The sequence below is a fragment of the Mustela nigripes genome, chromosome 8, assembly GCF_022355385.1.
Source record: "Mustela nigripes isolate SB6536 chromosome 8, MUSNIG.SB6536, whole genome shotgun sequence".
Classification (NCBI taxonomy): domain Eukaryota; kingdom Metazoa; phylum Chordata; class Mammalia; order Carnivora; family Mustelidae; genus Mustela; species Mustela nigripes.
In genome coordinates this window covers 55,531,399-55,544,517 of record NC_081564.1, presented here as the reverse complement: position 1 = coordinate 55,544,517, position 13,119 = coordinate 55,531,399, and the positions used below count along the sequence as shown (strand labels likewise).

At 49.1% G+C, this 13,119-nt stretch overlaps 1 protein-coding gene across 2 annotated transcripts in view; it reads right to left on the bottom strand.

The window, feature by feature from the left end:
* Positions 1-11,961, bottom strand: part of MOCOS (molybdenum cofactor sulfurase) — a 56,615-nt gene extending 44,654 nt beyond the window's left edge. Inside the window, exons 1-3 of one of the 2 annotated variants that reach the window (XM_059409481.1) lie at positions 11,759-11,961; positions 3,552-3,641; positions 305-371 (exon numbers count right to left, since the gene is read on the bottom strand). In XM_059409481.1, coding sequence (XP_059265464.1) covers positions 305-371; positions 3,552-3,641; positions 11,759-11,900 — 299 coding nt within the window. In that variant the 5' untranslated portion in view covers positions 11,901-11,961. The remainder of the gene's footprint in view (positions 1-304; positions 372-3,551; positions 3,642-11,758) is intronic. The other variant, XM_059409480.1, reaches the window with a different exon arrangement.
* Positions 11,962-13,119: the final 1,158 nt, after the last annotated feature.

Sequence of the window (13,119 nt, the reverse complement as noted above, 5' to 3'; positions counted from 1 at the left end):
AGGAAACTGGATCCCTTGTGGTCCCTCTGGCCCCCAGGCACTCTGGCCTCAGCCCGGAGCCACATACAACACCCGAGAACAGCTCAAGGCTGCCTGCCTGTGCTTCGGGGCTGCCCTGCTCCCTACCTACTCACTCTGACCTTCCTGTCCTCTGACCTTCCTGTCCTCTGCCCCTAACGGTCCTCACTCTGCACGTGACCATTTAGCTGAAAGTGATCTTCCTTAGACCAACGCGGAACCTGTGTGGGTTGTGGTGGGGGGTAGGAAAGAAGTCCTCCCCATCCTGGAACTGCTGGCCACTCACCTGTAGCGCACATGCTCCACGGTGTCGTGGGTGAGCCTGCTGCTGATATTCTGGCTGTGAGGATTACCTGGCAGGTTACAGAGACAAAGCCATCAAGTCACTACCTCTGTTTCTCCCCTCCTATTCCTCCCAAACCCTCTCCTTCGGTTTCTCAAAAAGGTGACCCTACAACTACTCTGTGACCCAGCAATACCACATCTCTATACTTTAGGGAAATGAAAACACATGTCCACACAAAGATTCATGCTCAGAAATGTTCACAGGCAGACTTATTGGTAAAGCCAAATTCTGGGAACAACATGAATACCCTTCAGCTGATGGACAGAGAGACAAGATGGGGTATAACCACACAATGGGAAAGTATTCATAACAGAAAGTCACAATCTACGGGCTATGCCGTGAGTCAGCCACAAAAACATCCTGAAGGGTCACATAGTGTATGAGTCCATTTATATAGGCAATGTCCAGCAAAGGTATAGAAAGAGGTTCAGAAAGTTGTGAATTAGTGGTTGCCTGAGACTGAGGGGGCAACAGGGCTGAACTATAAACAGGAATCAGAGATCTTATTGGGGGAATGAAAATGTTCTAAATGATTTATTGTGATAGTGGCACCTTTGGTAAAGTTGCCTAAATCATTAAATCGTACATTTGAAATAGATGAATTTTATGATGCATGAAATATAACTCCATTCTCAAACAATTTTAAATTTTTTTAAAGATTTTATTTATTTATTTGACAGAGAGAGACACAGCGAAAGAGGGAACATGAGCAGGGGGACTAGGAGAAGGAGAAGCAGGCTTCTCGCAGAGCAGGGAGCCCGATGCAGGGCTTGATCCCAAGACCATGGGATCATGACCCGAGCCAAAGGCAGATGCTTAATGACTAAGCCACCCAGGTGCCCTAAACAACTGTTTAAATAAATAAACCAATCCCCGAGATCGAGATGGGACCCAGGAAGAACACTGGAGTTGGAAGTCAGCTCACAGGCAACCAGGCCAATGTAAACCGTTTCTGCAGGCTCTTTGAGAGGTGGTTCTGATCATTCCAAGGAATCAAGGAGAATAAACTCGGAAGGCTGACCTCTCCCCCAAGCATGAGACAGAGCCATGAACTCCACTTAATTGAAATCCCCATCTGCTGTCCTGGGTTCACACCCCTGCTGTTCTGCAGAAACACATCTAATTGTGTTACTTGTGTGGCCCCAAGTATGTGAAGGGGGCCATCACATCTCCCCTTAGCCCATTCTCAAGGCTAAGTCCTCTTCTAAGTTCACTTATCAATTTCCAGTTTTCCTCCTCTCCTCAGATTCCACATGAGTGTGTCCTGAAGTATCACCACCTCCCTCAGAACACAGCCCCCAGACAAGGACACAGACCTCAGAGGGGCGAGATGTGCATGCATTGGGCACAAGCCTTTCTTGGGAGCAGGACCAGAGGCGTGCCATATCGTAGTCTTGACCTTCTTTGTTTTAGGGTTTGTTTCTTTTCTCATACCATGCCATCTGGTGTACTAGATCTCTGGCCACCAAAGCTATCAATGATCCTCTTCCACATGCAGTAGTAACCAGTGTACTAGTAACTGGTAACCAGAGTCAGTACTTACCCTCACTGCCTCTCAAAGCGCTGGTTTTTAGCTCCACGCCGTCAGCACAACCTACAGTCTAGACGCTGTCCCCTCTCCGCACCAATCCCACAGTTACGGCTCTTGGAAAGGTTCAAGACTTGTGGATCTCTTCGCAAATCATGGATCAAGATTGCCATAGGGTCCCTCACTGGCATCTCTCCTAGAAACTATTCCCCAGATTTAAAGATCTGCTGGTTGCCCAGGATCTTAGTGAGGCACGAGAGGACGGTCCTGAACTGAGGGGGTCTGGTGCTCTGGAGCCCCGTGCCTCAGGCATGTCCTGACTGCGTGGCCGCAGGTTAGCCACCTACCCTATCCGGGACCCACTTTCCTCACCTCTAAAACAGGAGTGAGGACAAAACCTGTAGGTTAGCTTGTGTGCTAGCTGCACCTGTACCCTCGTTTGCGGGAAGGCGGGGATTGGGGAGGTGCCGAGATGGAGGGGGAGGGTGAAGCTCAAAGGTCCGGAGCGGTGGCTGAAGTGAGTGCGCGTTCGGGACACCAGAGCACTCGCTGCGCTCCCCGCTGCTGCATCTGCTTCTGCTGCCTTTAGTTCAGGCTCCCTTGCCAGGCTCCCTCGCCCGCACTGTCCACACTTTCTAGAAGGAACATCAAACTCCGCGGAGCTCCTTCGGAGCCCTTCCCTAGCTCTCCTCTCAGACCTCCTCCACTCCCCGCCCCTCCTCTGTGCTCAGGGGCGGGGCTAATACCTGGAACCGCTAGGGTTCGTGCAATTACCTCTGCCTGGAACCCGCCCCGCTGCTCCTCCTTCCCGTGTAACTCCTTGCTCATCCTCCAGGACTCCCCCGACTTCGAGGGCAGCTTTTTCTGACCTTCACACTGCCAACGCTGCAGCCACACACCCTCCATGGGATCGCAGGCCCTTGGTCCACAGCCCTTCACACAGGTGGCCATTCACATTTACTGGGAGCTCACTTGATTAGGATCGTGCATTGACTAGGTCACAGCCCACAAAGGCAGGGACTGTGCTTCCTTGGTGTCTGAGATAGCACCGTGCCCCGCACAGCACAGTGGCCCAACACACACTTATGGAGTGAAAGAATAGGGGCACCTGGGTGGGGCAGTCAGTTAAGCCCCAACTCTTGGTTTGGCTTAGGTCCTATCTCTCAGGGTCCTGAGATCCACCCCTACATCGGGCTCTGCACTCAGTATGCTTGAGGCTCTCTCTTTCCCTCGCCCTCTGCCCCTCCCCACTATTTATGTGCTCTCTCTCTCTCTCTCTCTCTCAAATACATATATAAACCTTTTTTTAAAATAGTGCATGTCCTTCCCGCCACTCTACATTCTGTACTGTCCTGTCCCACAGGGTCATTCTGCCATAAACACAGCACCTTCCTACCTTTGTGCCCTTCTGACACTGACCCCTCCTTCTGGAAGTAAACTGTGTGTCCCTGAGCTAACTCTTCCTATCCTGGCAGTGCATGTGTTAGAGGGACAGACCCAGGGCTCGCTGACCCCCCACTCCCAAGGGACCCATTCAACTCTGCGTGCTGCGCACAGTTCTTTTGGATTAATCCAACATTTAGTAAGCTGGGATGTATCAGCTGTATGCAGTTGGCTCCCTTTCAGCGTGAAAATCAGTTTTGGTGTGTTGTTCTTTACCATAAACATTTTCCATGAGATCATTCGTGAAGCTGGTGAGCTGACTCTGGGGGAACAGTGTGGCTCCCGCATGGTCAAGGTAGACAGTTCCTGAAAGAAAACACAGAATAAAGCTGTGGTTATTTTTCAGACGTGTTCCACTCATTTCACCTAGATCCCGGACCATGTGAGCTTGAGCAGGAGGGACCCCCCAGGCTACTGACTTCTCCCAGCATCTTGACAGGAGCTCCTTAATCCGAGTGGAGGCATGAGCAATGGAAGGTTGCACTTTCCCTATCGAATGACCTTTAGAGCCCGGAGCAAGCGTTCCTGATTAGCCAGCTCTTTAGTGACCCTGGAACAACATCCCACACAGAGGAGGAGCCCAATAGACATTTGTGATTCATGACGGCAAAGCAATTTCACATTATGACTCACTTCCTCCCTGGAATTTCCTTGCCGCTTCCCTGGTAGCCAAGTCCTGATCCTGCTTTCCCACAGTGAACTCTACATCCTTCAACCCTAGAATAGCTCTGAGAGCTTCGGACAATTCTAGGATCATAAATGATCTTTCTAGCTTCTCTCATAACAGAGACAAGCAAATTCAGATGAGCGTGAGATACCGAGGTTTTCCCATCAGACGGTGGAAACCAGAAAGTTGGATAATTCACCATGTGGGCAAGGTGCTGGAAAACAGGCCCTCTGGTTCATGGCCAGTAGGAGGCTACACTGATACAACTTCAGGGACAGCAATCTAGCCATATCAGTCATGGTTTAAAAGGCAAACCCACAGGGCAACTGGGTGGGACAGTTGGTTAAGCGTCTGACTCTTGGTTTCGGCTCAGGTCATGAGCTCAGGGTCCTGGGATGGAGCCCCTCATGGGGCTCCAAACTCAGCAGGGAGTCTGCTTAAGATTCTCTCTCCCTCTCCCACTGCTCCTTCCCCATGTTCTCTCTCGCTCTATCTATCTCAAATAAATAAATAAATCTTTAAAAAATAAAATAAAATACAGGACACCTGGATGGCTCAGTGGGTTAGGCCCCTGCCTTTAGCTCAGGTCATGATCTCAGGGTCCTCAGCAGGGAGCCTGCTTCCCCCGCCCTCTCTCTGCCTGCCTCTCTGCCTACTTGTGATCTCTCCCTCTGTCAAACAAATAAATCTTTAAAAATTTTTTTTAATAAATTAAATAAATAAAATGCAAACCCTCTTTGACCTCATCTCTCTTCCGGGAATTCATCTTATAAATACCCGTGGTTTGTGAAATGGTCTGCACATGAGGACATTTAGTGCAACAGCATTGTCTGCAATAGCAGGAGATTGGAAATGACATAAATATCCTTGAACATGTGTTTAAAACAAAGAATTCTTGCACCTCCATCTAGTACTTTATAAGTACTGACATAGAGCAAACTCTGAGATATACTTTCCAGAACATACAATGTAAATAGATTCATTCCTTCTTTCATTCACTTAAATGTTTTTCGTTGTTGTTGTTTGCAGAATGGATTTTTTTAATATTTTATTTATTTATTTGACAGAGAGAGAGGATCACAAGCAGGCAGAGAAGCAGGCAGAGAGAGGGGGGAAGCAGGCTCCCCGCCAAGCAGAGAGCCCGATGCGGGCTCAATCCCAGGACCCCGAGATCATGACCCGAGCCGAAGGCAAAGGCCCAACCCACTGAGCCACCCAGGCGCCCCTGCAGAATGGATTTTTTTTTTTTTGGTTCTTTATAATAGCTTTATTGAGATATAATTCCCATATCATAAAATTCACCCCTTTAGTGGTACTTTTAGCAGATTCACAAAATTGTGTGACCATCACCACTATCTAATTTCTTTTTATTTTATTTATTTATTTGACAGAGAGAAATCACAAGTAGATGGAGAGGCAGGAAGAGAGAGAGAGAGAGAGAGGGAAGCAGGCTCCCTGCTGAGCAGAGAGCCCGACGCGGGACTCGATCCCAGGACCCTGAGATCATGACCTGAGCCGAAGGCAGTGGCTTAACCCACTGAGCCACCCAGGCGCCCCACCACTATCTAATTTTACAACATTTCCATTCATCCCAAAAAGAGAACCCATACCCATTACCAGTCACTTCCCAATCCATCCAACCCCAGCCCTTGGCAATAACTAATCAATCTACTTTCTATCTATACAGATTTGCTGATTCTGGGCATTTCATATAAACGGAATCATATACTATGAGTTCTTTTAGTGTCTGACTTCTTTCACTTAGTGTAATACTGTGACATTTTCATGTCATTCCTTTTTATGACTGAATAGTAGGAGGCACCATATTTTACTTATTCATTCACCCAATGATAAACATGTGGGTTGTTCCCATTTTTTGTCTATTCTTAGTGATGCTGCCATGACTATTTACATGCAAGTTTTTGTGAAGACATCTGTCTTCTCCCATTTAGCCAGTTATCTTTCTTGGTGGTGTCCATTGAAGCATAAAAGTTTTTAGTTTTTTAAGAAAGATTTTATTTATTTATTTGACAGAGAGAAGCACAGCTAGAGAGAGAACACAAGTAAGGGGAGTGGGAGAGGGAGAAGCAGGCTTCCCACTGAGCAGGGAGCCTGATGGAGGTCTCGATCCCAGGACCTTGAGATGATGACCTGAGTTGAAGGCAGATGCTTAATGACTGAACCAGCCAAGTGCCCCTAAAAGTTATTAATTTTGATGAAGTCCAATTTGTCTATTCCTGTTGTTATTACTGCTTATAATTTTAGTGTCATAAGAAACCACTGCCTAATCCAAGGTCTGATAATTATTGTGTATGGTTTCTTCTAGAAGTTTTATATTTTTAGCTCTTATATTTAGGACTTTCTTTCATTTTCAGTTAATTTTTGAATACAGTGTGAGGTAGGCGTCCAGTTTCATTCTTTTGCATGTGGATACCAGCGGCCCCAACACTATTAGTTGAAGAGACTGTTCTTTCCTCTATTGAATAGTCTTGGCCTTCTGTTAAAAAACAGTTGACAGGGGCACCTGGGTGGGTCAGCGGGTTAAGCCTCTGCATTTGGCTCAGGCCATGATCCCAGGGTCCTGAGATGGAGCCCTGCATCGGGGCTCTCTGCTCAGCAGGGAGCCTGCTTCCCCCTCCCGCCCTGCTTGCCTCTCTGCCTACTTGTAATCTCTCTCTCTGTCAAATACATTAAAAAAAAAAAAAAAGCCGTTGATCATAGACATATGGCCTTATCTCTGGACTCACAGTTGTATTCCACTGTTCTGTGCATCTGTGCTCATACAGATACCATGCTGTCTCGATTGCTGTAACTTAATATAAATTTTACACATTTTACTTTTATGGGAAATGTGAGTCTTTTAACTTTGTTCTTTCCCAAGTTTGCTTTGGCTATTCTGGGTCCCTTCCATTTCTTTTTTTTTTTTTTTTTAAAGATTTTATTTATTTATTTGTCAGAGAGAGAGGGAGAGAGAGCGAGTACAGGCGGACAGAATGGCAGGCAGAGGCAGAGGGAGAAGCAGGCTCCCTGCCGAGCAAGGAGCCCGATGTGGGACTTGCTTGATCCCAGGACGCTGGGATCATGACCTGAGCCGAAGGCAGCTGCTTAACCAACTGAGCCACCCAGGTGTCCCCCCTTCCATTTCTGTATGAAATTTAGGATCAATTTGTCAATTGCTGCAAAAAGATACCTGGGAATGATATGCAATCTATAGGTCAGTTTAAGACTTTTGTCATCTTAGCAATATTTAGTCTTCAAATTCATGAATACAGGGTGTCTTTCCAATGATTTAGGTCTTCCTTTATGTCTTTCAATGTTATTTTGTAGTTTTCAGTGTTTAAGTCTTGTATTTCTTTGATAAATTTATTCCTATGTATTTTATTCTTTCTGATGCTTTCCTTTATTTCATTTTCTTGCTAGTGTATGGAAATCAGCTTGCTGTTTGTATATTGCGTTTATATCCTATAACCTTGCTGAACTTGTTTTTTAGTTCTAATGGTTTTTTATGTGGATTCTTTAGGATTTTCTATATCCAAGATTGTATTATCCACCAATAGAGATGGTTCACTTCTTCCTTTCCAATTTGGGCAAATTTTGTTTCATTTTTTTTACTCAGTTGTCCTGGTTAGAACCACTAGTACAATGCTGAGTAGAAGTGGTGAACCAGATGTCTTTGTCTTATTCCTGATTGTAGCAGTAAAGCTATCAGTCTTTCACCAGTATGCTGTTAGCTGTGGATTTTTTTTTTTAGATAGCCTTTATCAGGTCAATTAAGTTTCCTTTTATTTTCTAGTTTCTTGTATTTGTACATTCGAGAAATGTTTATTGAGTACTAACGGTGTGCCTGGCACTGTTCTAAGTAGTGGAGACATAACAGTAGACCAAAGAGAAGCTAGTATGAGAGTGACAGAGAAAGACCATGAACAAATAAATGTAAATTATGTCAGATAACAGATGTTACAGCTCAATTGTATAATTTAAAAAAAAAACTGTATACACTTATCTAAATACAAACAACAACTCAAAAGGCACACAGGACATAAGGGGCAGGAGCTAATTCAGAGCTGACCAGAGTTGTGGCTGAAAAGAGAGGGGGTTCCCTGGCCATTCTTTTTTTTTTTTTTTAAGACTTTATTTATTTTTTTGACAGAGAGAGAGAGATCACAAGTAGGCAGAGAGAGGGGAAGCAGGCTCCCTGCTGAGCAGAGAGCCCAATGCGGGGCTCGATCCCAGGACCCTGAGATCATGACCTGAGCAGAAGGCAGAGGCTCAACACAGTGAGCCACCCAGGCACCCTTCCCTGGCCATTCTTTACCCTCCCTTGGCACCTTTTGAGTGCTGTGTAAATGCACTACCTAGTCCAAAAAGTTAGCTTTAGAAATAATGTTCTCATTAACTAAAGATTCAGAAATACAAATGCCCTACTCCAAAAGAAAGGCTTTTGTACCCCTGGGCATCAGGGAGATGCTTATGTGAAGACACAGCATGTGTGAAACCTGAGGGGCCCCGAGGGAGCACCGCAGGCCTTGGCCATGGTCTTCTGCAAGACCAGGAAGCTTTTGGGAGAAGCCTGCTTTGGCCTTTGGTCCAGTGAGTAGTTTTGCAAAACTGGGCAGCTGTGTTAGATTAGCTAGAGGTCTGATCTTGGCAGAAGTCAGCTAGCATCGTGGTTAACAGGGAGGAATCCAAGTCAGCCAACTTGATTGAATCCTTCTCTACCACCAGCCATTCTGGATCCCTGTTCCTTTATCTGCAGGTGGGATGGGGGTTAAAAGAGTTGGTATACAGAGCCCAGTTTAGTGCTTGGCACACAGTAACTCTTCATGAGATTTGGCTATTAACAGAAGAAGCAGGCAAATGACCCCCAAACCCACTGGCATTGAGTCTTCAAGAAGGAAATTCCAGGGTCTCTTCCAGTTCTCAGCCCAACACAGGGTGAGTGGCCATCCACTAGCACCCTGCGACTTCAAGAACTATCTGGGGGCACCTGAGTGGCTCAGTGGATTAAAGCCTCTGCCTTCTGCTCCAGCTGTGATCTCAGGGTCCTGAGATTTAGTCCCACATCAGGCTCTCTGCTCAGCAGGGAGCCTGCTTCCTCCTCTCTCTCTCTGCCTGCCTCTCTGCCTACTTGTGATCACTATCTGTCAAATAAATAAGTAAAATCTTAAAAAAAAAAAAAAAAAAGAACCATCTGAACCACATCTGAAAATTCAATAGTCTCCCTTCACCAAGACAAGGGAATTCCCATCCAACTGGTTGGGCAAAACATTTCAGCACTTGAAGATTAAGCATGTAATTATCTAGAGCTACTCCTAAACCAGATAAATGCTCAAACCTACACAAAAACTATAAGGGGAAGGAAAAGGGGGAAAGGAAGAGGAGGTGAAAGTTATATTATTTTGTTTTGGGCGCCTGGGTGGCTCAGTGGGTTAAGCCGCTGCCTTCGGCTCAGGTCATGATCTCAGGGTCCTGGGATCGAGTCCCGCATCGGGCTCTCTGCTCAGCAGGGAGCGTGCTTCCTCCTCTCTCTCTCTGTCTGCCTGTCTGTCTACTTGTGATCTCTGTCTGTCAAATAAATAAATAAAATCTTAAAAAAAAAAAAAGAAAGTTATATTATTTTGTTTTGTTTGTTTTTCCCTGCCCCATGAGAGGAAAAAAAAAAAAAAAAGTGGATATGTTCCAAGACTCCCAGCTGTGGGAGGGGTGGATTTAATCCACAAAAAAATCTACTTGAACTATTAATGTGAGGAAATGCTGGGAACTTGCACTAGATAGACAGACAGACAGCATACAGTACAGTAGATGTTAAAGGGACTCTGAAGTCCGGCCTCAGATCCTGGCTATCACATTTAGATTTTACATTTAAGGGAAAAGATGCTGTTCTCTGAGGGACACAAGTGAAACAAGCAGGGGCCCAGAACATCCCTCTACTTTCCCAGCATAGTGTTGAGGGGAGAGGTCAGCCAGTGATGGGTGTGAGGGACCAGAGCTGGATTAGGGGATTAAGCAGGTGTGGTGCAGAAATAATTATGGACTGCACGGTAACAGCCTCGGAGATTTCCTTCAAAAGAATGGGGAGTCTCCTTCCCTGCCTCCACACCTGTTCATTGTACCAGTCTATTTCTTGGGTGGAAATTTCCATAATAAAAACTGTCATGGGGGTGCCTGGGTGGCTCAGTGGGTTAAGCCTCTGCCTTCTGCTCCAGTCATGATCTCAGGGTCCTGGGATTGAGCCCTGCATCAGGCTCTCTGCTTGGCAGGAAGCCTGCTTCCCCCTCTGCCTCTCTGCCTACTTGTAATTTCTGTCTGTCAGGTAGATAAATAAAATCTTAAAAAAAAAAAAACTGTCAGGGACAGCAGGCGGAAGCATAGGGGTGAGATGCTGTCTCCCTTGGGTGAATGTGGCACTGGGAAGAATGGGGTGGTAGTTGAGAGGCTGCCAGAAGATTCCCTCTCTCCTTCCTGAGAGTCCATACTGAAATACAGAGAGGAGACACACAGAGGGGAGGCCACAGCCCTGAAAGCACCCAAAAGGACAAAACAGTCACTATCCCAAACATAAGAGTGGACATCAGCTGCAGGTAACTGTATGAACTGTGACATCACCGTTGCTCTTCTCCCACAAGCTGGGGAGCAGTCACTGGTTGTTCATCAGGGCAGAGAACGTACACCTCAAATCCCGGTGCCTGGTGCCACTTCCATTCACCCCTGCTCAACAGGCTGGTGGTTGTAAGGCTCCAGGAAGACCGCCACACGAGGTCCCTGGCAACAGAGTGAGTCCCCACCAGTGTGGGAGCCCTCTTGCTCTGAGGGGCAAGGCCACAGGGCCAGATGGAGCTCCATTTCAGATTTATTTCTTTATTTTTAAAAATTTTATTTATTTGACACAGAGAGAGAGAGGACAAGAGGGGGAGCGGCAGACCGAGGGAGAAGCAGGGTCCCCGCAGGGAGCCGGATGTGGGGCTCAATCCCAGGACCCTGAGATCCTGACCGAGACTAAGGTCGACGCTCGCCGACTGAGCCACCCAGGCGTCCCGCCATTTAAAATTTAACCAGCCTGATCTGCCTTGCAGAAATCAAAGGGACGACGTGACCCCGGTCCCGGTGTCCAATTCACAGGCTTGTCCTCTACTTAAAGCGCACACTGCACGGTTTGCTAATGCGAGTCCCCCAGCGAGCTAGAGTTCAGAGATATTGTTCGGACTGCACGAGTGAGAAAAATGAGACTTCGAAAATAAAAGATGCTGTGAACTCAGTCTCCAGAAGCTGTAGCCTCTCGATCCCAACCCCGCCCCCCCTTCCCAGCCGCGGTCCCAACGCGGCGCACTGACCATGCACTCACTGCACCTGTCCGCAGGCGAACATCTGAACACCAGTCAGGAGCGTCGGACATTCGTGCATTTTGCAAGCCCGGCTCCAGTCAGACCTTTAGAGCCGGAGGTCTCGTGGCACCCACGGGGGAAAAAAATCACTAAGCCTGGCCCGCAGAGGGCGAGTGCAGGTGAGTAAAGCGCAGGCTGGTCCTGCTCCACGGGAAAGTCTAAGGAGCTAGAGTAGCAAGAAATCTTGGGCTGCAGGTGGGACCTCAAGGAGCTGGGTCCACGAAGCGGACGCGTGCACACGTCCCGCCAGGTCTTTCGATCCAAAATGTATCCCAGACAAGGCGAGGTGTTCCCACCTAGAGCCAAAGCTCTTTCCCCGTCAGTCCCAGAACACCAGCGCTCCCACCCCCACACAGGTGCCCCGCCGGCCTCACCTGCCAGGCGGCCGAATTCGCGCTCGCGCAGCTCCTGCAGGCCGCGCGAGCCATAACCGTAGGCGAGCGGCCGCTTGCTCGACTCCCGGAACCGCGCGAAAGCCAGCAGCTCGGCACCCCGGGGCGCTGCCCCGCCGGCCATGACCCAGGGCGGCCCGCCGCGCCGTCCAGGTCGCCGCGCCGGGGGAAATGCCGAAGCCGGCGCGCGGCGACTCCGCCCCCGGTCGCGCCCCGCTGGCACCTTCTGGGCCTTCGAGGGCACCTGGTCCGCGGCCCAGGGCGGCGCCCCGCCCGGCCCCCACCCCCGCTTGCCCGCGCGCTGACTCACGGAGTTTCACTTCTTTGCGGCCCTTTTCCTGGGGGCGGGGCGAGGACGTCCGGGTCTTCCCAGCTTCCCAGCGGAGCCCACGGAGATGCCGCCGAAGACCCGTGGAGCACGAAGCTCTCGCTTATCTAGGGTCCCACGAAGAGCCTGGTGGCAGAAATAACGCACCGCCTTTTCCTGCGAGGCGTCCTGACCCCCGGCGATCCTCCCGGGCCGACTCTCCCGGTCCCGGGCCGACTCTCCTGGTCCCCGGCCCCGCACGACACCCGGGAACCCCACTCTCGGCGGCAGGACCCTCTCGGGCGTGGCGCTTGCCGGGAGACTTGTTGCTGCTCCCCACTGGGGTGTGTGCTCGGCGAGTCTGAAAATGCGGCAGAGCGAAGCGTGGAAGAGGAAAAAGGCCTGGGATCCCTGAGGTTGCTTAAGGGTCTCCGTGGCTGGGGACCGTCGAAACAGTAGTTCGCGTGCGACTCCTGCGCCTTGGCCCTGAGAGGTGGGTGCGGGAGGAAGAGCGACTCTGGCCACAAATGCCTCAGTACCGAGCGCTGACCAAGCCTGGGGGTCGGAAGTGCGGACCCGGTGCGGGAGTGAGTGGAGCCCAGGTACAAGGAGGGAGAACTTAGTTGTGAGCCTAAGGTCGGGCCCGCTTGCGAGGATGGAGTGAAAGATGATCGGAGGTTCCCCATTTGGGGCTGCAGTTCTAAGAGCCAGTTCCCGGGGCGTCCCCACGCTTAGGTGGTCTCTGCCTGCAGCCGGGTCAGGCTCATCCTCCTCACTGCCAGATCTCCGGGTCCTTACTGGACAAGCATTCATACTCGTTCTGGAAGGAATGAGTGTATGCATGAATCAATGCCCGAATTTGCTCACTGACATCACTGACCACCTGCATCCTCTTCTGCGTACCTTCTGCCTACACTCGGAGTAATGGTGACATCTTGACCCCTCTCCACTGTGCTCTCTCCTGAAATGTGACCTCTGGCAACAATAACAAGAGCAGGTATGCCCTGGGCACATGTTCACCGTTACCTGTACTCAT